Below are 23559 nucleotides of genomic sequence, written 5' to 3'. Positions count from 1 at the left end.
GCGGGCACCGTGATGCCGCCTGCAGCGACTGCCCGTGAGAGGGTTAGGGCTCATTCCTGCCTACGGTAGCAGTAGTTGTGCTTGCTGATCCTGCCTTTGCGCTGTGCATAAAATTCCAAGGTTGGAAGTGGTAGGCCTCATTTTGCATCTGAAAGCCGCCCTGGACTTGAAATCAGCAACTCCACGCGCTCGTTGCCCTAACCAAATATCGAACTCCAACCGGCAGGCATTACAAACCCCAATTTATCAAGCATGATAGCTGCAATTGTACAATATATACAGTGGTCCTTGGACATCTCTACACATTTCAGCTGCCCGCTTTGGCAATCCCCTTCGTGCCACATAGATACGGCCGAACACGATTATATCCGCCGGGATGAAGCATGATCCATAAGCTCGGTTGCGCTTGCATGCTCACCTGACCTCCCAGTTTCCGACCTACCGCCGCGCCGGATAAACGCTACCACCACTCAACTTCCCAGGTCGTATTGTCAAACGACGAAAACAGTCGCCACAGCGTCGCAGCACACTGACATAGTCCGTTCGCAAGCTTCGACACCATTCCTATGTGACGACTCCTGGAAGGAACGCGTTGTTGACTTCTACGAAGACTTCGATCTATCTCTCCGAACCTTGTTACAACATCGTGCTACCAAGCTATCTCGAAATCATGAAAAAAATTCAAGAACATCTCGCGTCGACTGCCACCTGAATCCCGCGTAATCGGGCTTGTGTCGGCACTGTGTCTTCGCTACAACGAAAAGATGGTCTGATGCCAACTTTGAATCTTGGCCGCCGCCAAAGGTGAGAACGCCAACCAATAGCAGACTCTGGAGCTGCTCCAATTTCCTTCCGCACTTTCGTGTCTGCCCCGTTCTCAGGTTGCGGAGACGTGGGGCACCCAGATGCAGGTGCATCTTTCTCTGCAGTCTGCAGAACATGTCTTTTGTGCAGGTGATCTCACCCCAAAGCTGACGGTCGACTACACTCCGAGGCACTGCGCAGCTCGCTACTGGCGGAAATCTGGCTACGAGTCGCCGCTGTTGACCGTTTACGCTGTCATTTCTGCAGGCTCTCGCTCTTGGCACGCTGGTCTAGAAGGCCGGAGAATGCTTGCTTGAACCCTTCCTATTCGGCTAATTCGACTAGTGCCGACTAACGTCCAGTGAGCTTGACGAGTCAAGAAGAGCTTGTCTACAACGAGCCTATGGAGCGTCGAATTCCGGCTCAAATGCGGTAGCGCTGTAGCACACCGGAGTGCTTCCAATCACGCTGCTGCCAAGCTGCCAAACATCGCCAACGAGAGTCGAGTGCAACCCTCGTCTAACGCCCAGCCTCGATCTCGAGACCGGCCACATGGTCTGCCTCAACTTCCCCAGGATGGACCCATGAGTGCTAGGTCAGGGCGACATCCGACCGCTTTCGCTTGGGAGCGGAGAGTCAAGATGATCAATAAAGTCTGCTCACGTCCTACCCATTTCTCGGGGTAGGTCCTAGTCTCTCATCCCGCAACAACCTCTCGACAATCAGCAAGATGGCAGGCGGCGCAGGCGGCAGCAACCCCATCATCGATGGCATCATCAAGAATGACAAGACACCATGGTACAAGAAAAGGAATCTCCGAAGCCTATACTTGTGGTTGGTGCCATTCGCCATGTTCATCGAGAGCACGAGCGGTTTTGACTCGTCCATGATGAACGGTCTCCAGGCACTCTCATATTGGAAGGAGTACTTCGACAACCCCGAAAAGGCCATTCTCGGTCTCTTGGTCTCAGCCTACAGTCTCGGCGCCATTACGTCCATTCCCTTCGTGCCCCTCGTCTCTGACTGGGTTGGCCGGAGATGGTCAGTCGTCTTCGGCTCCGTCATCATGGTCATCGGATCCCTCTTGCAAGGACTGTCCCAAAACAGTAAGTTGTGAACGTTGCGTGCAACCTCCTCACACTAACGCAACTGATAGTGGCCATGTTTGTTTTCTCCCGCATCTTCCTCGGCCACGGCATTGTCTACGCCATCGTCGCGGGCTCTGCTCTCCTCGGCGAGCTCGGCCACCCCAAAGAGCGCAAGTTCCTTGGCAGCTACTTCAACGCCTTCTATGCAGTCGGAGCCGTCATCGGTGCCGGCATCGTCATGGAGACCCAAAAGATCAAGAGCGACTGGTCATGGCGTCTGCCATCAATTCTTCAAGCTGGTCCCTCTCTCATCCAGATAGCCACGTGTTTTATGGTTCCCGAATCCCCACGCTGGCTCGTGGCCAAGGACCGTCACGAGGAAGCCCTTGAGATCCTGATCAAATACCACGCCGAGGGCAACGCCTCCGACCCGCTCCCACACGCGGAATTTGCCGAGATCAGGAAAGCCCTAGAGATCGAGAACGCCGACCGCAAGCGCGGCTGGCTCGAGACCTTCCAGTCTCCTGCCATGCGCCGCCGCGCGCTCGTCTCCGGCTTCTTGGGTGTGTTCTGCCAATTTAGTGGCAACGCACTCATCTCTCAATACCTGGTGCCCATTCTCAAGATGATCGGCTGGACAGACTCGCAAACCCAACTCAAGTTCTCCCTCGGCCGAGAAGCATGGGGCTTCATCGTGTGCTTCACCCTCGCCAGCATCACACCCCGCTTCCCTCGTCGCCGGATGTACCTCCTATGCTCTTGCTCTCTGCTCTGCTGCTACACCCTCTGGACGGCCTGTCAAGCTCGTCAGATGATCACCAAGAGTGAAGGCTGGGGTATCGCGGTCATCTTCTTCATCTTCGCATACACGCCCTGCTACAACATCGCATACAACGCCCTTACGTACGTGTACCTGGTTGAGCTATGGCCTTACTATGCTCGTACCAAGGGTATCACGTGGTTCCAGTTCTGGAGCAGGACGGCTAGCACCTTCGGCGCGCAGGTCAACCCCATTGGACTGGCGGATATCCAATGGAAATACCTGCTGGTGTATGTTTGCTTCTTGGTGTTTGAGATTGGGTTCATCTGGTTCCTGTTCCCGGAGACGTTTGGGAAGACCTTGGAGGAGCTGACTTTCTGTGAGTGCTTACGCTTTCTGCCACATAGCATTCTGGATGCAAATACTAATCACGGCGAACAGTGTTCGAGTCCGAGGCAGAAAAGGCCCGCGAGCTCGAAAGTGCCACCCACAAAGCGCTGGGCCATATCGAGCATGCGGAGGACGCAAGTGTTCACGAGATCTCCGAGACGCCAAATAAGGCGGCTGGTGAGGGCTTGCCGGCGACCACTACTGAGAAGACTCTGTCTTGAGCGACGAAGTTGAACTTCGAAGTTGTTGTTGTCGAAGCACCTGAGTGGGCGAGATGTGCACTGTATGATCGACGAGCATGACAGTGAAGGATGTTGGGGGATGGGACAGTGCAGTGAGAGACTGTATGTCATGCAATCCAGCTGTAGCTACTGAATACAGAGACCGTCACCAGGACGGGAGTTCATGTGGAGTGTTTCCGGTCCTGCTCTACTCGTACTCGTCGGTCTTGCTGCTCTCGTTGCCTCGGCTGAAAAGGTCTTCTGTGTTGGAAACTGGTCTAGACAGCTGTGCAGCAAGAACACCAGTGAATGCCTTCTTCGCTGAGTCACAACAGTGACTGTTGCGGTTTGCTTCGGGTGACCGCTGCGTCAAAAGGTATAAGTAGTCGTCTTGCCCTCATCATCCTCTTCTTTTCTCCCCTCATTGCGCTGGCTGCCACCAACGTCGGTGGAATCACCGCCATGCCTTGGTGACACGCGTTGCTACCAGGTGGGGCGAAGTCTTTGTTAGATCTCGAGGGGTATTCGAAGGGCAGGAGGGTCCATCGACGACGACAGGATGCTTGTGATGGTGAGTGTAGTAGTGCAGCTGGAGCCAGGGGGTCGGCTGAAGCCTTCCGACCACAAGGGGGGTCGACTGTCAACCTTCATCCTACCGATCTTCGGTCGAGTACTTGGCGCTACTCGCTTTCCCATGGCCCATCTCGGTGCCAGGGCCGAGCTTTCTCGAACTTGGCTGTCCTGCAGCAGTAGATTTCGGCTCGCCTTCCCTTTAGTGAGGAATTCACCAGTTTCGTTTCCATTCCCTGTGTTTGGCGCTGTGCGCCGGTCCAAAGCAGAGTGCCCCACAATTACAACGTCCTCTTTGATGGTGATGTCTTGCTGGTAGTGGAAGTACTGTTCGTTTTCGGTGAGGGACCGACGGCTGTACTGGTCGATATATATCGTCTTGGTTGTGAACGCGGGGTGGTGAACGGGCTGGTGAACGTATGAGGATGGAGCGCTGCCTCGACTCCTGATCGCGATTGAGCTTAAAAATTAGGATGAGTATCGCCATAGTGACGCAGGCGATGAGCATGGTCTGCCACATGATGGAGGTTGTATTGCTCATGTTCACTGTTGAGAAGGACTTGTGACTTCGGTGATCTGGAATTTCGCTTTAATAAAGACCTCGCTTGACGGAGGTGCTGCAGCGACAACTTTTTACTGTGGTGAGATGACAGATGTGAAGGGAAATGCATGAATGCTAGGCTGGCTAATTGTACCTTTCTCGTGAATACCTTTACCACGAGTACCTTTCTTACCTTTCCGTCCAGACTCGCCATCAAGTTGAAGTCATGTCGCACACCATTGGCATCAACACTCGACGAGCCGGGCGCGTCTCGGAGATCATCAGTCTACCGTCCTTACCATTGCGATCCGTTCATCAGAAGCCAGAATCGCCAGACATCAGAGCATTCAGCAGTTGTTGCCATTGCCTAGCCGCGGTGCGACTTCTTCTACAAACGGATGCGTCAGAACCCTGTCGCGAGGTCGAGCCAAGCTCATACTGGCATTACGCACCGATCGCGCGCCGTCTGAAAGCAACGACTGATACAAATGGTCTGTAAAATTGGGAAATCCTCACCTGGGCAGCTATGGAATGCTGGTGCGGTGGAACTTAGATATGACGTCATCTGTTTTAGGATTTCTTAGCTGAAATGCGCGAACATCAACCTGTAGAACTCGAGGTTATTTGCAACGTAGGTCCATTGAATCACAGTTCCTCGAAGCAGACTCCAACATGGAGAAGGAATCGTGAGTGCTTCTGCGAGAACTCCAACGACGACTTCAGCACCCGACTTGGAACAGATGATCGTGCTGTTTGGGGCCATTGTTCGGGCAAACTTGATGTCCAATGATCGCAGTCAAGTCTAACCGACGATGAGCGCGTTGGAATCTTAAGACTGCCTTGCCAACGTGTCAATCTTGCGGCCAAGTGCCAGCCTGAGGTATTTGAGAGCTTGAAAGAGACACATATAGGAGCAGGAGTACCATATCGCCGCGCTTCAACTTCCACGGAGAAATCACCTCCAGTCTCATCACCACCCTTATCGTCGCCAACGCTTCAAATTCAGCCGCCAAGGCAGCGGCGGTGATCTGGCACATGTGAAGTGAGGACAACATATCCACGTCGATCGTGTCCTTCTCCCCGGACGCGGATCAGGATATCCCATTGGTAGAGCGTCGACGACACACATCGGAATGAAAGCGAAGAGCCAATGGTCTCCCTTCGTTATTGCCTTTTTGCCGTATCTGTGGCTTGTCTACCAAGGCTCGGAGATGCAGATCTTTGATTTCAGAGAGACAGCTCCCGCTTGCAGCTCAATGATCGTTCGGCAAAGATAAGGGGAGTGTGGGAAAAAGCTGCGAAGTGGATTCTGTTGAACCATCGTGCCAAGTCCGAATGTGCCAAGACTGAGATAAGGGTCTTGGCCCCCAGTGCCGCTGGGTACACAGGCACGACTGGGCGGAACAACGAAGGTAGGCTGTACCACACCAGAGCTCGACTGACGTGCGCCAACAGTGTCGACTGTCGAGCTCATTTGACATAAAGAAGCCCTGCCCAAAGAGCGTGATGGAGGAGCGGTTTCATCAACCCTGGAAGCACCCCTCCCAACGGGAATATTTTCCGCACCAGCAATCCTAACGAGAACTCACGAAAACAGCAGCAGGCCGCGACCTCATCAGCATGGTGAGAGTCTCGCTGCTATGGGAGGCCCCTGAGGTCAACCCGATCAACCACAAGGCACGCTCCGTCCCCATTTTGAATGTCATCAACATGTATGGGCGCGTCTTCTTTTTCTCGTGGTTCGGATTCTTCATCGCCTTCTGGTCATGGTGTAAGTACTTCCCAAAGGCCTCCAACGACTTTACTGAAAAGTATAGATGCCTTCCCACCATTGACCACCGTCACCATCCGCCGAGAGTTCGGCATGACTCAAGCCGATGTCGGCAACGCCAACATCGCAGCACTGACAGGCACCCTCCTCGTCCGCTTCATGGCCGGCCCGGCCTGTGACCGCTGGGGTCCACGCTGGACCTACATTGGCATCCTAGCCATGGGCTCAATCCCAACTGCCCTCTCCGGTCTGGTCCGTAACGTCTCTGGCCTCATCGCGATCCGATTCTTCGTCGGCGTCCTTGGCGGTACCTTCGTGCCGTGCCAGGTCTGGAGTACAGGCTTCTTCGATAAGAATGTCGTGGGTTCGGCCAATGCGCTCATTGGCGGTTGGGGTAATGCTGGTGGTGGCATTACTTACTTCCTGATGCCGATGATTTATGATTCTTTGAAGGCTGATATGGGTCTTACGTCTCCTCAAGCCTGGCGGGTGGCTATGATTGTGCCGTTTATTCTGATCACAGCGACGTATCTGGGTATGATCTTCCTGTGTCAGGATACCCCGACTGGGAAATGGAGCGAGAGGCACGATGCTGCCCGTCACCAGCTCGCTGCTCATGGAGTGCAAACGTCGGTCCTTGACGGGACGCCGCCCGTTGACTCCTCTGAGCCTTCGAGTGGTACGGCTACTCCTCGACGTGATGATGAGAAGAAGCGTGCTGGCGATCAGATGGCGAAGAACGACATCGAGCGCGGAAGCACCCGCCGCAGCAGTACAGCTTCAGCAGGCAAGGAGGCCAAGATGTCGCAAGACGAAATGATTGCGACGGCTCGTGGTGAGGTCGTCGTTGCGCCGACGTTCAAGGAGGCTTGTAACGTGTTCTTCTCGTTGCAAATGGCTTTCCACGCCTGCACCTATGTTTGTTCGTTTGGTGGAGTAGGTCTTCCCCTTGCCCCAGACCCTGGCTCAGACGCAGCTGCTGACTTCAACCAGGAACTAGCCATAAACTCCTACCTCGCATCCTACTACCTCCGCAACTTCCCCTCCCTCGGCCAAACCCACGCTGGCCAATGGGCGTCCATGTTCGGCCTCCTCAACGTCGTCACGCGTCCGTTGGGCGGTATCATCTCTGATCTCCTATACCGAAAGACACACTCACTGTGGGTCAAAAAGGGCTGGATCGTCTTCGTCGGCGTCATTTCGGGAGCATTCAACATTGCCATCGGCCTCACGGACCCGCGCGACGAGGCTACCATGTTTGGGCTGATCGCCGGGATGGCGTTTTTCCTTGAAGCAGGTAATGGGGCTAATTTCGGGTTGGTGCCGCATGTATACCCTCACGCCAACGGGATTATCAGTGGCTTCACCGGAGCTGCTGGTAATTTGGGTGGTGTCATATTCGCGATCTTGTTCCGGTTCCACGGCAGTGAGTACCAGGAGAGTTTCTGGATTTTGGGGATCATGGTGATTGGATTCAACCTGGCTTTCTGCTGGGTTCGACCTATTCCGAAGGGCCAGGTTGGTGGGCGGTGATGTTGTGATGATGGTGTTGTTGATGTGCAGAGGATGTCGCATTCGAAATTAACTGGAGCCGGCGTTCGCTCGCGCCCGAATTGTGATTTCAAGCACTGGGCGTTTTCTCCAAGTCGATCACGTTTCCATTCTTGAGATACAAGTGCTGCTCACCATGGTCTTTGCCAGGGCGGGCGCTGCGACCCTAGCACCATCACGCTGATCAGACTGGTGGGCTTGAGGTGAGCCTCACTTAAGCGTCAGTGTGAATGCTCGATGCCTTGTAGACTTTCTAGCTAGGGAGGGCGCTGTAGACAACCGGCCCAGTACTCTCGGTCAAAATCTCGTAGGTGAGAGTATGGCTGCTCGCTCCATTTTCGTGACTGTAATACATCGCGACTCAGCCAATCCAGATTGCGCCATGATCCTCCACGAGCTCTCTTAGCTCGTTCAAAGCCGCGGGTCGCAAACAAACCATAACGTCGATGGCGCGGCTAGTGGTCTTTGGGAGGAAGTAGACCAAGCCCTCTCTGGCTCCATCCCTAAATGCCGGTCTCCGGACCGCGACAGGCGGGCCGAGTCCTAGGCCGAACTCGAATTCGTGGACTTTAGTGTATGTAGCCCACGATGAGACCCGGACCTGTAGAGTCCTCCCCGTCGAATTTCGGTCAGTAGCTGGAGGCTGCTTTGGAATGGGCTGATTGTCTCGTGCTCCGCAGAACTCCTCCGCCTGGGCGTCAAACTGCTCTACCAGCTTCTCGGAGTCCAGTGCCGTACGAAGGCTCTGTGCTGTTCGACCGAGCGGCTGATTCATGATAGATTCCGGTGCGAGGCTATGAGTTGTAGAGCCCGTGAGAAAGCAGGGTAGAATCTGGACAGGTGCAAGGCGGGCCTCAGGTCGACGTTGCGGGATAGTGTGGTCTGCATGAGTGTCGTGTCTTGTTCTGCAGGGTTGTGATGATGGGTGGTGGCACGTGTTATGGCTTGCCAGACCAATGCAGTGATCGTATCGTCGGTGGAGATGAAGCCGGAGGTGATGTCCTTGGTGGCGGATGCTTTTATGGTGGTGAGAGCTGTTGCTGGTAGGCGGAACGTGGTCCATGCTGGGGCGGGGTCTGGTGCTGCGGAGGGTCCAGCATGGTCTCTCGACGTTTGTGGAGCTATGGTGGGTTGAAGCTGATCGGCTGAGGTTTGTATCCGGTTACCACTATGAAACCACCAGTCTCGTTCGGCGTTCCCGCGGTTGATCTCGTCTCTAATGAAGGGCTCTCCGGCACAGGCTTTCGACAGTAGCTTAGCACCTCCACGAACCCAGTCATGTCCATGCTGCCGTGCTGGGCGGCGAGTGTAAGCAGTAGACCTCCCTTCACCAGAACCGCTTTGATCAAGAACACGGGTGCACCGTCCTCGGGAATATCGGCAAGGAATGTCGAGCATGGTGCCAGGCGGTCTTCGTGAAGAAGTGAAGCGGGAAATCCACATGCGCGGAGGTCATCAAAGTTCAGATCGAGTTCCTCATTCACAGTCAACCGGTCCTGTGGAAGGCCGTCAGCGCGGTTGGGGATTCTAATCGCATACAGTCCATCTTGTTCGCGTTTGACAACGCGGCCGCCAATCCACGGCAGGGCGGACCTTAGTGTGTTGAGGGCGGTCCTGAGTAGTTGCTCGATGGTGGAAGCGTCATAGGACGAATCGTCCGAGTGGGAAAAGCAGAACGTCAAGTGTGTGTAAAGCCGGTTGACGCGCTCGTTCTGGCCGTTGAGGTCGAGAACAAGGTCTGCCGTTCTCGCTGTGCTCATTTTGAAGCAGGCTTTATCTCATAGTCATATGAAATTGACGTGACATGGTCGACGAAGCTGATAAAGGTAGCAGCGTGGCAGGATGTAGCTTGAGCGGATACAAATATATTCCAGACGGCACTCGGCACAATCACCTTGCAGTGCTGACGCAGCCGCATTGCTGCAGGTCATCATCGGTCGTCGTTGATGTGACCATCCTACTGCCACATGATGCGCTGGTCTTGCCCGTACCGCGCTGCGTACTTGCTGCATAGAACATGTCTACAGAGATCATTGTCAAACTGTGAAGTCATCCTCCGAGGTCATGTCCGCCGGCCAAGCTTTCCAACCGAGAGTGGATTTCTATTGCAGCAAATTGAACATCAGCACACGTGCGCTGCCTGATTGGGCATGGACGTGGTGCCATGACTTGCATGAGAACAGCACGCGGAGCATGGTGATTACTCGCTTGAAAATTGCGCTGAACGGGAATTGTATATAGCTATCTGATGGGAGGTGTTTTCTCGAGAATGAGTTTGCAGCTTTCATGTATTCGACCTCGGCTAGAACCATGCTAACAACCTCGCTACTGACGGCGTTCGTCGCCGGCGCACTGGCAAATCCGTGTGGAGAGGTAAAGACTGTGACTCGGACATGGTGGTATCAGGAAGGCGGCAGCGTGCAACCACAGAGTCAAGCATGGGCTGATCATGAGCTACCGGCCAGCACTGCCAGTGGCGATGGTCACTCGTGGTCCGATCACGGACCGCCAACCAAGACCACTTCCGGAACGACGAAGACAATGACTGGGGCGAGCTCTACTACAACGACTGCTAAGCCTACAGCTGATACTGTGATTGAGTACAGCACTGTTGGCGGATACTTCCTGCAAGACGACAACAGCACTTCGACGACTGGATTTGACTATGCCAACGTCAACTTTGGGTTGATCAATCAAACATATGACACGGACACCGATGCAAGCTTGACCCAATGGCAACGATTTGCTGTGAAGCTCAAGGACCTCCAGGACTCGGCGCCCAAGGATACTTCGTACAAGCTGGTGTTCATGGGTCGACATGGCGAGGGCAATCACAACGCTATGGTAAGCACTTCTTGTTGAAGCTTCGAACATTTGGCTGACCTGATTGTAGGAATCGTACGTCGGAACGCCAGCCTGGAACTGCTATTGGGCATTGTTGGAAGGTGCGAACTCGTCATTCATCTATGCCGATGCCCCGGTCACAGAGTCCGGCGCTGCGCAAGCGGAGAAGGCCAACAAGTACTGGGCGTCGCGGTATGCTGAACAAAAGATCCCGTACATCGAGTCGTACTACTCCTCACCAATGCAGCGCTGCTTGCAGACTGCTGAGCTGACGTTCGCCGACCTTGACTTACCGGCGAAGTATGCATTCAAGCCGGTCATCTTGGAAGGCTTGCGTGAAGGCATGGCTGAGCATACCTGCAATCGCCGCTCGACCAAGTCGTGGATTGAGGAGAACTTCCCCGAGTTCAGCTTCGAGGCGGGCTTCACGGAGAATGACGAGCTGTGGACGGGAGTGACGGCTGAGGTGCAACCTGCGCAGGACTTTCGCTCGAAGACGATGCTGGACGAGGTGTTCAGCAGTGATGACAATACGTATCTGAGCTTCACCAGTCACTCCGGCGAGATCTCCTCGATCTTGAGAGTGGTTGGCCACCGATTGTTCAGTTTAAGCACAGGTCAGATCATTCCAGTGTTGATCAAGGCTGTGACGACAACGCCGGAGAAGGCGACGACTACGGTGACTTCGGCGACATGGACGCCTAGTCCTTTCTGCACGGAACCGCCAGTGACCAGTATCCCAGCATGGGGATCTGGAGGTGGCTGCGTTTGCCAGAGCAGTGCGGCGCCGACAATTACCGAGCTGCCTGACTTTCCAACAGTTACAGCGACACCGGCTTCAACCGGTGCGTAGATCGGATGGATGAGATGACAATAATAATATTTGATGATGGAACAGATGTTGTTGAAAGCTTTAAGCAGAACGCGACCGTTACGGTGCGCGACTCGCCACTCATGCTGCAGTACGGTCGAACCCAAGGCCTCAAAGCTTCATCGGTGGCTGGTACGCGAGATCTTGGATGGACTCGGAACCTGGCCATCTTGCATGTCTTTTTCGGCTGCATGGCCACGCAGTCAGGCATCGTGGACACGGGCGAAGATGTGCCAGCCACCTTTATTGATTCATGCATCAGGAAAACGTCAAGTCAACCTGACGATGGCTTTTCCTTCCTGTCAATATGATTATTTCGATCTGATCTGATTGCTTTTTTCGAGTCTCGAATCTCTTTTCGTTTGCCAGCGCATGTTGCTCAGTGTACATACTGTTCCATTTTCAGCGATATTGACTCGACCTGTGTTTGAGTACTGTTAGCAATTCAGCAAGCCGTGAAGCGATAACATTGAAGCTGACAGCAGCATGATTACGGAACGCTTACCAGCCTGACCAGCTCATTCACTTGCGACGACCGCGGCTTCGAGCTCGTATCAGCGTGAAGTGACTTGAGTGAGTTGGCACGATGGCGGCTACCACCATGAACCCAGGCGATTTGTACCATGATCCGTCCCTCGATGGCCTCGTCCAACCACATAGCGACCCCCGGTACAATGGTCCAGTCGATGACGGCATGAGTCGACCATCGCGCCGAACATCACATCCAGATTCGCGGTCCCGGCGGGTGAGTGGCCAGGTCTTTGATTCTGCCGATTTCATGCCCTTTGCGCCTGAGGTTCCTCGTGGACCTCCGAATGCGTACCGGGACGCGGGCGCGGCAGAGCCTGTAGTAGCTGGCCCTCCGCCGCAGAGGAGCTTTTCGCAGCGCGCGAAAGGCAGGCCATTCGCGAAGGAAGCTTTCGAGGACGTCGATAGCGACGGAAGATACCCGGCTCGAGGGTCGTCTCAGCAGCCTGGCCCGATGCCGACCGATATGAACACCTCGCGAAGAGCTGTCCAGCCTCCATCTCAGCCACAAACGGTCGAGCGAATCGCAAAGCCTTACGAAAGCCCAGCGAGGCCTCCTACGCAGCAAGATGCAGGTATCGCAAACAGTCAAGCCTCTCCTCGAGATGGCCTCCGTGTCGTCACCAACGACCTGCAGGACAGCAGTAGGCCACAAAAGAGGCAGACGGCCCAAAGCGCAGTCGAGCCTCGCACCCAGCAACAATCCGCCAGACGACCACCTATGCAGGAGCCTATGTCGGCCCGTTCTACACAGCGACCAGACCAGCAAGTTCCTCTGTCCGCCGTGAGCCGGTCAAGTGCAAGAGCTGTCTCCGCTGGAGACCGGGAGTGGGCGCCAGATCGGTCACCTTTGCAGAAGCTGGAACTCACCATAAATGATATCAGCAAGGAGGAGAAGAGAGCTAGAGTCCAAGAAGCCGAGATGCTGCTGAGAGAAGCCAAAGCGCGACAAGCTGGCGGCGGTGCTGGTGATGTACCCGCAGACAGACGAGCCGTGTCAAATCCCACGCGCGCAGGCACGAAGCGACAGCGAGAGCTGATCAAAGCGAGAGATGACGCACGTCCTCAGCCTACTATCGAGGATTCCGGCCTGGTCAGAGGCTTGAGCCAGACTCATCGTGATAGACTACAGCATAGCACGACCATCGAGAGTCAACGACCTGACGTGAGACGCATATCGGGCGAGGGTAAGAAGGGCTTCAACTACTCGTCTGCCGAGCCCGATTACGAGCCTTCCCCCGTCGCATACCCTTCAAAGCAGAATGTTGTCCAGGACTCACGTCCTCAAGCCTCAGCTCCGACCCAGCAACCTCGATCAGTATCAGATCAGCAGCGGGCTCTGCCTGGACAACAGCAACAGCAGCCGCGATACATTGATGATAGTGACAGGAGACCACTTGACCGGAACGCATCCCACAAAGCCGCGCTGGCAAGGTTGACAGGAGCTGATGGCACACCGCAGCGCAATGGATCCAGGAAACTGCAAAAGACTCCGCCAACAGACGTGCAGACCTCAAGGACGAGGCAGCATATTGTTCCCGCAGCGGCCACGCCTGCCACTGGTACAGCACTCGGCGCTCACGACAGATCTGTGCCTTCGGACGAGACGACCATCCCTCAGGTACTGACACCGCCTCCGAAGATTCGAGATCCGAGCAGTACAGTGGGCGGATCACCACCTGTCAGTAGCCCAATGTCTTCGATGCGTCCCGTCGGTAAACGCCAGAGCAAGTCAAGCGTGACATTCAAAGAGCCCATCTTTTCGAAACGACCAGTGGACGAGTGGAAGGAGGCAAAGACAGCTCGCTTGACTTCAGCAGACTTTGCTCTTGACAAGCCGCAAGTGGAGCCAGTGGACAAGAGCAAAACTTGGTGGGAAGAGGGCGGTACTCAGCAACGAAGGCGTCGTCGATCTTCCGCCTCGTTCGCGACAAGCACTCGGCCGGGCGACATCATCGATAACTCTCGAGCTGAATTTCGACCAAGGCTGTTCATGCGTTGTGGGCCATTGCTTCGATACCTGGGCGCGAAACGTATCAAGGACGAAGCAGGTCAAGTGACTGGGGAAGTTTGGCGTGGCAGTGTCATGATCGTCACGCAGGACACACATTCGGACTACAACACGCCACCAACATTGAGACTATGGTCACATCCCAAGAACCTACTGCCTCCGCCTCCTGAAAAGATCGGAGGTGACCTTGCGCAGGAATACGTGGACCCGATTGCTGGCCTAACGAAAATGTCCAGAATTGGCAGGCCGCTATACGTGCGTCCAGTAGATCATCTGCAGGAGGAAAGAGATCTTTCCACGATTGAGAACGACGAAGGACTTTACGAGAGCTCTCCCAGTCTGCTCGACACCAACGGTCATGCAGGCAAAACAACAGCTCTTACAAATGATCGAAGCACTGATCAAGACGGTGAATCCGTTGGCAAGTATCAAGAAGTTGCAGCTGCGAGACTATACGCGGATCCGGACCGCGATGTCACGTTCTGGCGCTTCAACATCGAGGTCGAGCTCAGCGACGTGCAGCAACACGTTTCGTACCGCATCAATCGAGGAGCGTCTTCCGGCTTCTGGGTTCCTGCTCGGGGTCAGTCAATGAACATTATGTTCCACAGCTGCAACGGGTTCAGCTTGTCTGTCAATCCCAACCAGTTCTCCGGCCCAGATCCTCTCTGGAGAGACGTGCTCAATGTGCATCAAACTCGACCTTTCCATGTCATGATCGGAGGAGGTGATCAAATATACAACGATCGCTGCACGACCGAGACACAGTTGTTTGGAGAGTGGCTGAAGATCAGAAATCCGACACACAAGCACAACGCGCCTTTCACAAAGGATATGCAGGAGGAACTGGAAACTTTTTATCTCAACAGATACTGTATGTGGTTCTCGCAGGGTCTCTTTAGCATGGCCAACAGCCAGATTCCGATGGTGAATATTTGGGACGATCACGACATCATCGATGGGTTCGGCTCCTACCCGGACCACTTCATGAAGACGCCAGTCTTCTCTGGTGTCGGCAATGTCGCATTCAAGTACTACATGCTCTTCCAGCACCAAAGTGTACCAGAAGAGACAGCTGCGCACGAGCCAAGTTGGATCCTCGGGCATGAGCCAGGTCCATACATCCACCAACCCAGCCGAAGTGTGTTCATGCACATGGGCAAAGAAATTGCTTTCTTGGGCATCGACTGTCGGACTGAGCGTATGCGCGACGAGATTCTCAGCATCCGCACGTTTGATAACCTTCTCGAGCGGTGCAGGCAGGAGATCATTGAAGGCGAGACCAAGCATCTGCTTGTTCTGCTTGGTGTGCCAATCGCCTACCCACGACTCGTTTGGCTCGAGAACGTGCTCACAAGTCGAGCTATGGACCCGTTGAAGGCACTCAACCGAATGGGCGTCATGAAAACCGGCTTCTTGAATAAGTTTGATGGCGGCGTGGAGATTCTGGATGATCTCGACGATCACTGGACAGCGAGTCACCACAAGTCAGAGCGGAATGACTTGATCACAGACCTTCAGGATCTCGCAGCTGAGAAGTCTGTTCGTATCACCATTCTTGGAGGTGATGTGCACCTCGCTGCTGTAGGCCAATTTCGATCCAATCCGAAGCTGAAGATCCCGAAAGATCACGACCATCGATACATGCCTAATGTCATCTCATCTGCTATCGTCAACACTCCGCCACCCGACATCATGGCTGACATACTCAACAAGCGCAACAAGGTGCACACGCTCAACAAGTACACCGAAGAAGACATGATCCCGATGTTCACACACGACGTCGACAGGAGAAAACGCAACAACACACATCTTCTGCCTCGCCGAAATTGGTGCTCGATACGAACATATGCTCCTGGATCGACGCCACCAGCATCTCCTGTCAGTACACTGACTCCATCTGTCAACTCCAACGAAGACGAAATAGACGATTTCTCGCTTGATCAGGACCGCGAGCCACCGAAGCGGCGCTTCTCCTTTACCCAAGAGCCGGCAAATATGTTTCGGAAGCTCAGCAAAAGACGCCCACCTCCATCAGCATTTCCGCAAGAAGGTATCCCACAACGTTCCGCATCCTATGATGGCTCGCAACCTGCCAAGAGAGGCTTCTTGGGTCGCACCTTCAGCTTGACCGGGCGGAGGTCATCGGTCGACTCTCAGGACTCAATATCAAGATCACAGTCTGTCGACCGAGCTCCAGCTCCTGTGCGGCCTGGTATCCTTCGTCGTCCAACGAACCTGTCTGAGAAAGCCGCCAGGAAAGGCAATGTTCCAGCGATTGATGCTGAGGGCAACGAGATTGATGTCAACGATACCATTAACCTTGAGGGTGGTCTCGATGTCGTACTGAACGTCGAAGTAAACCAGAAAGACCCAGCTGGCATCACCACGCCTTATCGACTTCTTGTACCTGCACTATGGTACGACGGCTCATCTGACCGCGAGAAGCTGCCGAATACTCCTGTTGTCGAGAAGAAGGGTCCACTGCTTGGACGTATGTTCAGCGGTCGCAGCGGTGACAATCGTGGTGCTGCAAAGCAAGGTCAAGGAAACTGGGGTCAGGATCACAGTGATTCAGAGCCGTACACGGACGATGAGCACACTGACCCGCAGCAGCAACGTTCTCAGCAGCAGGCCCAGCCTCGTCGGATGTTTGGCCTCTTCGGCAGTCGACGACGAAAGCAGGACGAACTGTACAGCGACGAAGAATCCGACATCGAGAATCAGCCGCCCAATGGACAAGGTGCAGCAGGTTTCAATCAGCCTCCACAAGCTCAACAACAACCTGTCCAGCGTCACTCATCAGCACCGGTACCTCGCGGCCAAGCGCTTACGATCCGAATCGCTTCCCACCACCACAGCATCCCCCAGTCCAAGTCCATCAGCAAAACCCTGCTCCATCACGAAGGATGCAAATGCCCGAGACCCACGATGCTCTTTACGACACGACGAATCAGCCACCTTCATACCACACAAGCCAGCGCATCCCGATCGCTCAAGCCCAAGGAGCGAAGCAGATCTCCATCGCGCCGAGCAACAATCGACAGGTGACGATTGGTGGACGACAACGCGCCGCTTCTGCCGCTGCTCAACAGACCCAGCCACAGCAACCACAGGCGCAGCAGACCCGTCAGCAACAGCACGTCACAATGGCTGCACCGCGCCCCACGCCTGGGACTGAAGGTCTCAATGCTCACGCACAGCAGCTGCCACCGCAAGTTCCGCGCCAACACCTGGCACAGCATCTGGCGCAGCACGGGCGAGTCGCGAGCGATAGCTACCCAATCCAGTCACCACCATCGGACGACGATAGCACTTCTGTGTCGTCCATCTCAGACACGAAGCCATCGCACCAGCAGCACGCTAATCGCGCAAAGCTGGGAACCTCTGCTCCTGCTACTGCTGCTGCTGCTCCTGCTTCCGCCAGCATACGCAGCGCGCACCAGCATCCACCGCCCCAGCAGCACAGTCGGAACGAGCCCCTTTACAGCTCCGACGAATCCGACACCTCCGACGAAGAAACCGCCAGCTACCAGCCGACCTACCCACAACCCGTGCCACCTCAGCGGAGACAGAGTAAACAGGAACGCTTACTCGGGATTGGGCCTGGCGGCGCGAGCTTGCCGCCTGCCGTGGCGGATCAGGTGCCACCGATGCAGCGAGGGCCGCTACGGGGCAATGGCATCATCGGGAACTTCTCTGGGGCGGGCGGAGGTGGTAACGATCGGCATAGTGCGAATGCGTGGGCGAATAACCCGCATGAGCAGCAGTATGCGCGGCAGCAGGCACGAGGTGGGTATTCGGGGATTGAGGCGTATAAGGAGCCGAAGGCGCGGGGAAGGGGGTTGAGTGGGAGTTTTAGACGGGCGAGGGATTGGTTGGATGGCGGTGGGAGGCGGGAGAGAGATTATGATTGAGGGATCGTGAATATAACTGCGTAACATGGCATGGAATACTGTCGATGTGAGATATTCAATGGATGTTTTTCATACTGAGAGTAGCTGACAAGTTGCATCCAGAGGCTTCCATAGCTGCCTCGTCCTGGACTATGCTGCCTGCTGGTACCCAAGGCTCCGCTGAATGCTCCTGGAAGTACAGCTGCTTTCACGGTGTTCGTGTCATCCCTCTTGTTGGTTCTGCATTCACGACTTGCATAGCATACAATCGCTTACCTCAGACGGTCGAAAGAACCCCTTGCCCTTGATGTACCGATAGCGAACCAAACGCACGTTGATTCTTAGCTCCCGCTCCCTCTCCCTAATCTCATGGCGTGTGCCCGGTATCCCGCACTCCCAGCTAGTCGCTGCGACCAAAGTCCAAGCAACGGAAGTAGTCGCCAGCGTGCATGTTGCCCTTCGAGTCTGCGTAGTAAAGGAGGCCGCGGGCAAGATCGATGTGCGCGTACTGGGTTATGTTAGCTTCTACCCATTGCGATGCTGGTATGTTAGGACGTACTTCGTTGGGCTGGACCATTCTGCCTTTGACAGCACGCATTCGGAAGAAATGGATGTAGATCTTCAATGCGCATCCTCTGGCTCTGCATTGCCGCGCGAGGCGCCTCCCCACCGACACTCCCAACGAGAATGTGGAGTTCTGTATACGATTCTCGAGCAATGGGGCGAGCGCTACCTTTCCATCATCGGTCAGCACACATAGCTCGGACATGTTCTTGTTGCCCTGCAATGTGATGTGGAATTGGGCAGTGGACGTGACCTCGAGCACTTTCAGACCCGGGAGATGAGTGAGCAGAGCGAGTGGCGGATTCTTGTCATAGTATAGGTTCTCAAGACTCCACTGCTGGCTTTTCCCGATGATGAAGCGCTTGATGTGTGGCGCAACAGTACTCAAGAACTCTGATGGCATGTACTTGTTGAGATTGTTGAGGATGTCACTCCACTCGATGCTTTTGTCTGGTAGTCTGCGGTATAGCATATGCTCTTCGATCTTCATACGGTAATTGGCTTGCTTGAAGAGCATGTTCTTGGCTTCTTGGGAGACGGCCTTGGAGGCAAGAAGGATCGAGAACCACTGAGGGACAGTTCTGACAGAGCGTGGCTGCCGGGTCCCATGTAGGTAGGTGTATGATTGGACGAATGGGCTATCCCAGACAAGGAGGCACTGAGCGAAGAGGAAGGCGTAGACGACCATGCGGATCTCCTCGGGGAGATCCAGGAATCGAAAAGGCGTGTCGAGACCGTCCATTACGCTCCGACCAGTACGACGTACTCTGAAAGGAGCTCTCGGAAGTCTGTAATGGTATTTTGAAGTTGAAACTTCGGAGAGAAGGCGATCGACGGCATATTTAAGTAGGTACACAGCCGTCCCCAGCAACTAGATTCGTCTGCACTAATACAAATTCGTCAAACAGAGCACTCTTCACTCATATTATGCCTCGCATTGACTTGAGATTCGGTCGCAGTGACTCCACTCTGCCTCGCAGTGTTTTGAGAGTTCGTTTTCGGGCCTTCTTACACGCAGACCGTCGTCGAGACCCACTGATATGTCGCCAATTGTCAACTGCGAGACAACGAAGGCGGATCTAATTCGGGTTCAGCCTACGACTGAGCGCCGATGAAGCTGACTCAGAAGATCAGTGCAGAGCAAAGAATGACTTTGATGAGCTGATGAGACTGCAGATGCATACAATGGAGGCTTCCATACAAGGAGAAGGACATAGCAATCAGCTACAATGAAGCATGGACCCGGAAAGGATACGACTGATTGTGATTAATCGCTGCACTCTCTTCGCGAGGCATAATAGGTGTGTAGTGTGTAACACATCCGTCATTCATGTTATTGTGCTTGTATAACACAAGTCTACAGATAGGATGGAGAGGAACAAAATGATAGAAGGCACTGCCAAGACGTGCAACGCTAAACCAGGTTCAGCAATCGGGATGCCCAAAATGGAACGTAGCACTTTATGTGCAACATGCTCCCCAAGACTGCTTCAGCCACTGTAATACATTAATTGGAGCGATTGGCTCCCGCTACTTGCCGCACTGTCAACATAATGCCAATCGCGCAGACTGAATGAAATCAACAATGCCATCGCGTCCAGTTTACCTACTTCCGAAGTTCATGTCGCTGGATCGCTGGATCAGCACCATGTGACGATGCTGTACGAGACCTATTGTATCGCAATGATGTCTATATCCCTACTTCAGCTTCGTACACGTTGCATGCGAAGCCGCTACCGCCTCCATCTCTTTGCTCAAGAAGGTTTTGCAGCCTTCCACGTGGCATTTTATGCTTAGAGTTTACAATACAGGTGAGCTGAACGGAAGCGCGGTAGGTGCCATGCCCACAGTCAGCCCACACCAAAAGGTCAACACGAGTCAAGTACCTTGAGTACCTTGCCGTAATCTTGTTAGAAAACTGTCTCCGGGCTGGCATTCGGCACCCATCATTGCTAGCAACAACCACTCATCGTGCAATTGACAACCATGGCAGCACAAAAGTCAGCAACGACGAGCGGAGACCTCGATAATCCGATGATAACATTAACAATCATGGACGCATCAACGTCGTCGACACAGGATGACCAGTCCATCCCTCAAGCGACAGTCGCTCAACCAAACCTCTACGCCCTCCCACTCGAGGTGAGACAACTCATCTTTTGCTTCGTTCTTGAAGGCAACGTCCGCTGGACCGTCAAAAGAGCGAGTTGGCGGGATGAGAATAACGCAGCAAATTATCATGCCTAGGCCTACTCCTGACCTGCAGGTCGTTCTATGCCGAAGCCAGACCGCTCTTCTTCCGCACCACTCTCATCAATGTCAGCAGTCTCACGTCCGAAGCATCATCTACAGCAGCCAACGACACGTATCAACGGGCCGTCTTGCCATCCGTTCAACACGTCTCTGCGGGCATGACTGAAGCAGCTGGTCTTACTTTCCACTTGGCCAGAATGCCGAGTGTTAAGAGTGTCACTTTGACCTCTTCTTCCTACGATCATATCAATCTGGTTGGAGCATCAAATCTGGATCGCGATCTAATGCCGACAGAAGCGGGCCTGCGACAGCTCCAGGACGACATGATTATTTTCTTACCACGGCTTAACGGAGGACGCTTCGCGGACTGCTATCCACCCCAACGATTCAGTCTACTACACGACGACCTGAAACTTGTGCAAGTATGTCGGGAAAGAGGCGTTTCCGTCCTCGTCTACTTCAACATGTTCCGGCAGGCCTACCACGGGGCTTGGCGTTTCACGAGCGGCGCCTGCATGGATTGTTCTGTTGATCTGACTACCGGTATGATGCGGTGCACTGATGTACATGGCCATTGGCGGGAGAGTGGCTATATCGCTGTGGCCGATGTTCCGTCGAGCATGCAGAGTATACGGAGCCGGCTAGGCATACAGAGGCCGTTCGGGGCAGATCGAACAGATGACTTGTTGGTAACGACAGAGCAAGGCCATATGACCCCGTAGGACAGCCTCTGCTTACACCGAAATCGAAACAACAGGAGAAGAAGCATCACCCAGGATAGAGAGCGAGGCTGAACAGAGCATCCTGGCATCAAGGTAGAAATATGATTGAAGCAGGCACATATACCCACCACTACTGCGAGACAACTGGATATGCCTCCAGATACTCTTCCAGCGTCGTCAATCTGCCCCTGACCCTCTCCTTCGCCCATTGCACCTTCTCTTCGGTGCCAGGCCCGAAGTAGCCACCAAACCCCTCCTTGAACTTGTAGATCTGCACAAATACTTCCTGCCACATGGGCACCTGCTCTGAAAACTCCTCGTCACTGACCTGCTCATATCGCACCGTCTTCCCGGTGGCCTTCGATAGGATCGCTGCCAGCTCCTCCAACGAGTACGTCGCAACCGCAGCATGAAACACCTCGCCCGCATACTTCTCCGGCTCCGCAAGGATCGCATTCACGGACTTCCCACAATCCTCAGTAGCGGCAACGTAAGGAATGCGCACTGTTCCTGGCACGTTGCGCTGCATAACATACGATCCATCGTCTCTAGCACTAGGCTTCGGAAGCAGGAAGGGCTGCTCATGCCAGTTCTCCATGAAGTAGCCTCCGCACCAGAACGCAGACTTGACCGGAAGGGATCGGATGTACTCCTCGCCCAGAGCCTTCGCATCAAAAGGCGTCACAGCGGTATACTTGCCGCCCGAGATGGCGCTGTAGTTGGGAAGTGTGCTAAAGATGATATACTGCACGCCACTGGCAACAGCGGTGTCGGCGATGGACTTGATCGTGGCCATTTCAGTAGCCATGGCGTCTGGTCCGAGGGCAGGCGTGGTGACTAGGAAGAGGTAGTCTGCGCCGGAGAAGGCCCGGGCCAAAGAGGTTGGGTCATTGGTGTTGGCTTGGACTACCTCGACCCTTTGCTTGCTCAGAGCAACGGCTTTGCTGGAGGCTGTGTTCCGGGTGATGGCGCGAATGGAGTACTGGTGGGACAGCTCAGGGTCAGCCAGGAGGTTGTTGATCACAGAGCCGCCTTGGTGGCCTGTCGCGCCGAGGACCGCGAGAGTCTTCGTCATTGTGGCTCGAGCTCAAGTCTTGATACCTGTTTCGTAGATGGTCAAGGCCAGAAGGCCGGCTCCCTAGAATAGAGTACTGATGTTCTTTGTGTCCCGTGGTCGAGATCACGAAGACTGGCCATGACTGATATATCACTGTTCTCCGGTGCCGTACAGAGTTGCGATCCTCCCGAAGTCGTATGTGATCCTTGAATTCCATGACATGCACAAACGATTACAGAGCAAGCCTGAGCAATCCTGTCCTACGAGTCCACGGAGTTCCGTGAGCCAAGCTAGGGTAGTCGTCAGCCAATAGGAAGTTATATGACTACGCCATGAAACGACGATTAGCGGGACACAGATTCAGTGTAGAACTCGAATGAGTTCCGTACAACTACGAGGGGAATTGCCAAAGTCGCACTTTTCGTCGATTGACAGCGTATTCCATTGCATACGTCCTGAGCTGTGCAGCATAGGACGACGCGCTCTACGACACATACATGCGGACTACCTAGGTAGTCGTCACGCCTTGCCAAAGGTGACATCGGCCAAATGAACTCTGTCATCGACTTCCCACACGACGCTGCGACTCCTCATCAAGGCTCATGTTGGCAATCATAATGGCAGGCGCCCACAGACTGCAATCTGCAATCATCTGGACCAACGCCCAGTTGCTGCCATGGCCTGGGCGATTGGCAGCACTCAGGGACATACCTGTCATCTGAGGAAGACAGTGACTGCACGACCTGAAAGTCTTCACTTAGTCTGGCTTCCAACTTGACACTTTCTGTTCACTCTGCTTCACTTGAGATAGCTCACTTGACCCAAGTGCCAAGGCCACGCTGGCTGTGTTGCTACGTACCTAGTACCCTGTTCCTTGGACGCTCAGTGCACGTTACACACCCTCTCAAAATACAATACTATGAGTCAGACACTCCTTAGCCTACCTCCAGAGGTACGCAAGGTGGTCTTCATGCTGATCTTTGGTCAGCCCAAGCTCCGATGGAACCCTGACGTCAACTACCGGTGCGGCGACAGACCGGTCAAGGACCTCGATGTCCTTCTCGTCAACGAGTTGATCTACACCGAGAGTTGAACACTGTTGCTCAAAGTGTCTACA

At 54.3% G+C, this 23559-nt stretch overlaps 7 protein-coding genes across 7 annotated transcripts; 4 read left to right on the top strand and 3 right to left on the bottom strand.

The window, feature by feature from the left end:
• Positions 1-1534: 1534 nt before the first annotated feature.
• Positions 1535-3263, top strand: AB675_7307 (Lactose permease; the record flags this gene model as incomplete). The annotated part of the gene is made up of 3 exons (XM_018147664.1): positions 1535-1910; positions 1961-3031; positions 3094-3263. The coding sequence occupies 3 exons, from the start codon at positions 1535-1537 to the stop codon at positions 3261-3263; spliced, it is 1617 nt and encodes a 538-aa protein (XP_017996262.1).
• A 2731-nt stretch (positions 3264-5994) lies between these two features.
• Positions 5995-7678, top strand: AB675_7306 (Nitrate transporter; the record flags this gene model as incomplete). Its single annotated transcript, XM_018147663.1, has 2 exons — positions 5995-6145; positions 6192-7678. The coding sequence occupies 2 exons, from the start codon at positions 5995-5997 to the stop codon at positions 7676-7678; spliced, it is 1638 nt and encodes a 545-aa protein (XP_017996210.1).
• Positions 7679-8057: 379 nt separating this feature from the next.
• On the bottom strand, positions 8058-9456 carry AB675_7305 (Trichothecene 3-O-acetyltransferase; the record flags this gene model as incomplete). The annotated part of the gene is made up of 3 exons (XM_018147662.1): positions 8058-8490; positions 8535-8864; positions 8969-9456. The coding sequence occupies 3 exons, from the start codon at positions 9454-9456 to the stop codon at positions 8058-8060; spliced, it is 1251 nt and encodes a 416-aa protein (XP_017996288.1).
• A 550-nt stretch (positions 9457-10006) lies between these two features.
• AB675_7304 (Phosphomutase-like protein 3) lies at positions 10007-11393 on the top strand (the record flags this gene model as incomplete). The annotated part of the gene is made up of 2 exons (XM_018147661.1): positions 10007-10540; positions 10590-11393. The coding sequence occupies 2 exons, from the start codon at positions 10007-10009 to the stop codon at positions 11391-11393; spliced, it is 1338 nt and encodes a 445-aa protein (XP_017996244.1).
• Positions 11394-11997: 604 nt separating this feature from the next.
• AB675_7303 (uncharacterized protein) lies at positions 11998-17867 on the top strand (the record flags this gene model as incomplete). Its single annotated transcript, XM_018147660.1, has 2 exons — positions 11998-16761; positions 16812-17867. The coding sequence occupies 2 exons, from the start codon at positions 11998-12000 to the stop codon at positions 17865-17867; spliced, it is 5820 nt and encodes a 1939-aa protein (XP_017996329.1).
• Positions 17868-18246: 379 nt separating this feature from the next.
• On the bottom strand, positions 18247-19152 carry AB675_7302 (uncharacterized protein; the record flags this gene model as incomplete). Its single annotated transcript, XM_018147659.1, has 2 exons — positions 18247-18354; positions 18406-19152. 2 exons carry the CDS (start codon positions 19150-19152, stop codon positions 18247-18249), a joined length of 855 nt encoding a protein of 284 aa, XP_017996273.1.
• A 2363-nt stretch (positions 19153-21515) lies between these two features.
• AB675_7301 (NmrA-like family domain-containing protein 1) lies at positions 21516-22460 on the bottom strand (the record flags this gene model as incomplete). The annotated part of the gene is made up of 1 exon (XM_018147658.1): positions 21516-22460. One exon carries the CDS (start codon positions 22458-22460, stop codon positions 21516-21518), a length of 945 nt encoding a protein of 314 aa, XP_017996226.1.
• Positions 22461-23559: the final 1099 nt, after the last annotated feature.

This window comes from Cyphellophora attinorum (genome assembly GCF_001299255.1).
Source record: "Cyphellophora attinorum strain CBS 131958 chromosome Unknown Contig32, whole genome shotgun sequence".
NCBI classification, from domain to species: Eukaryota; Fungi; Ascomycota; class Eurotiomycetes; order Chaetothyriales; family Cyphellophoraceae; genus Cyphellophora; species Cyphellophora attinorum.
The sequence above is the reverse complement of the archived record's forward strand: the minus strand, read 5'-3'. Positions and strand labels throughout refer to the sequence as shown.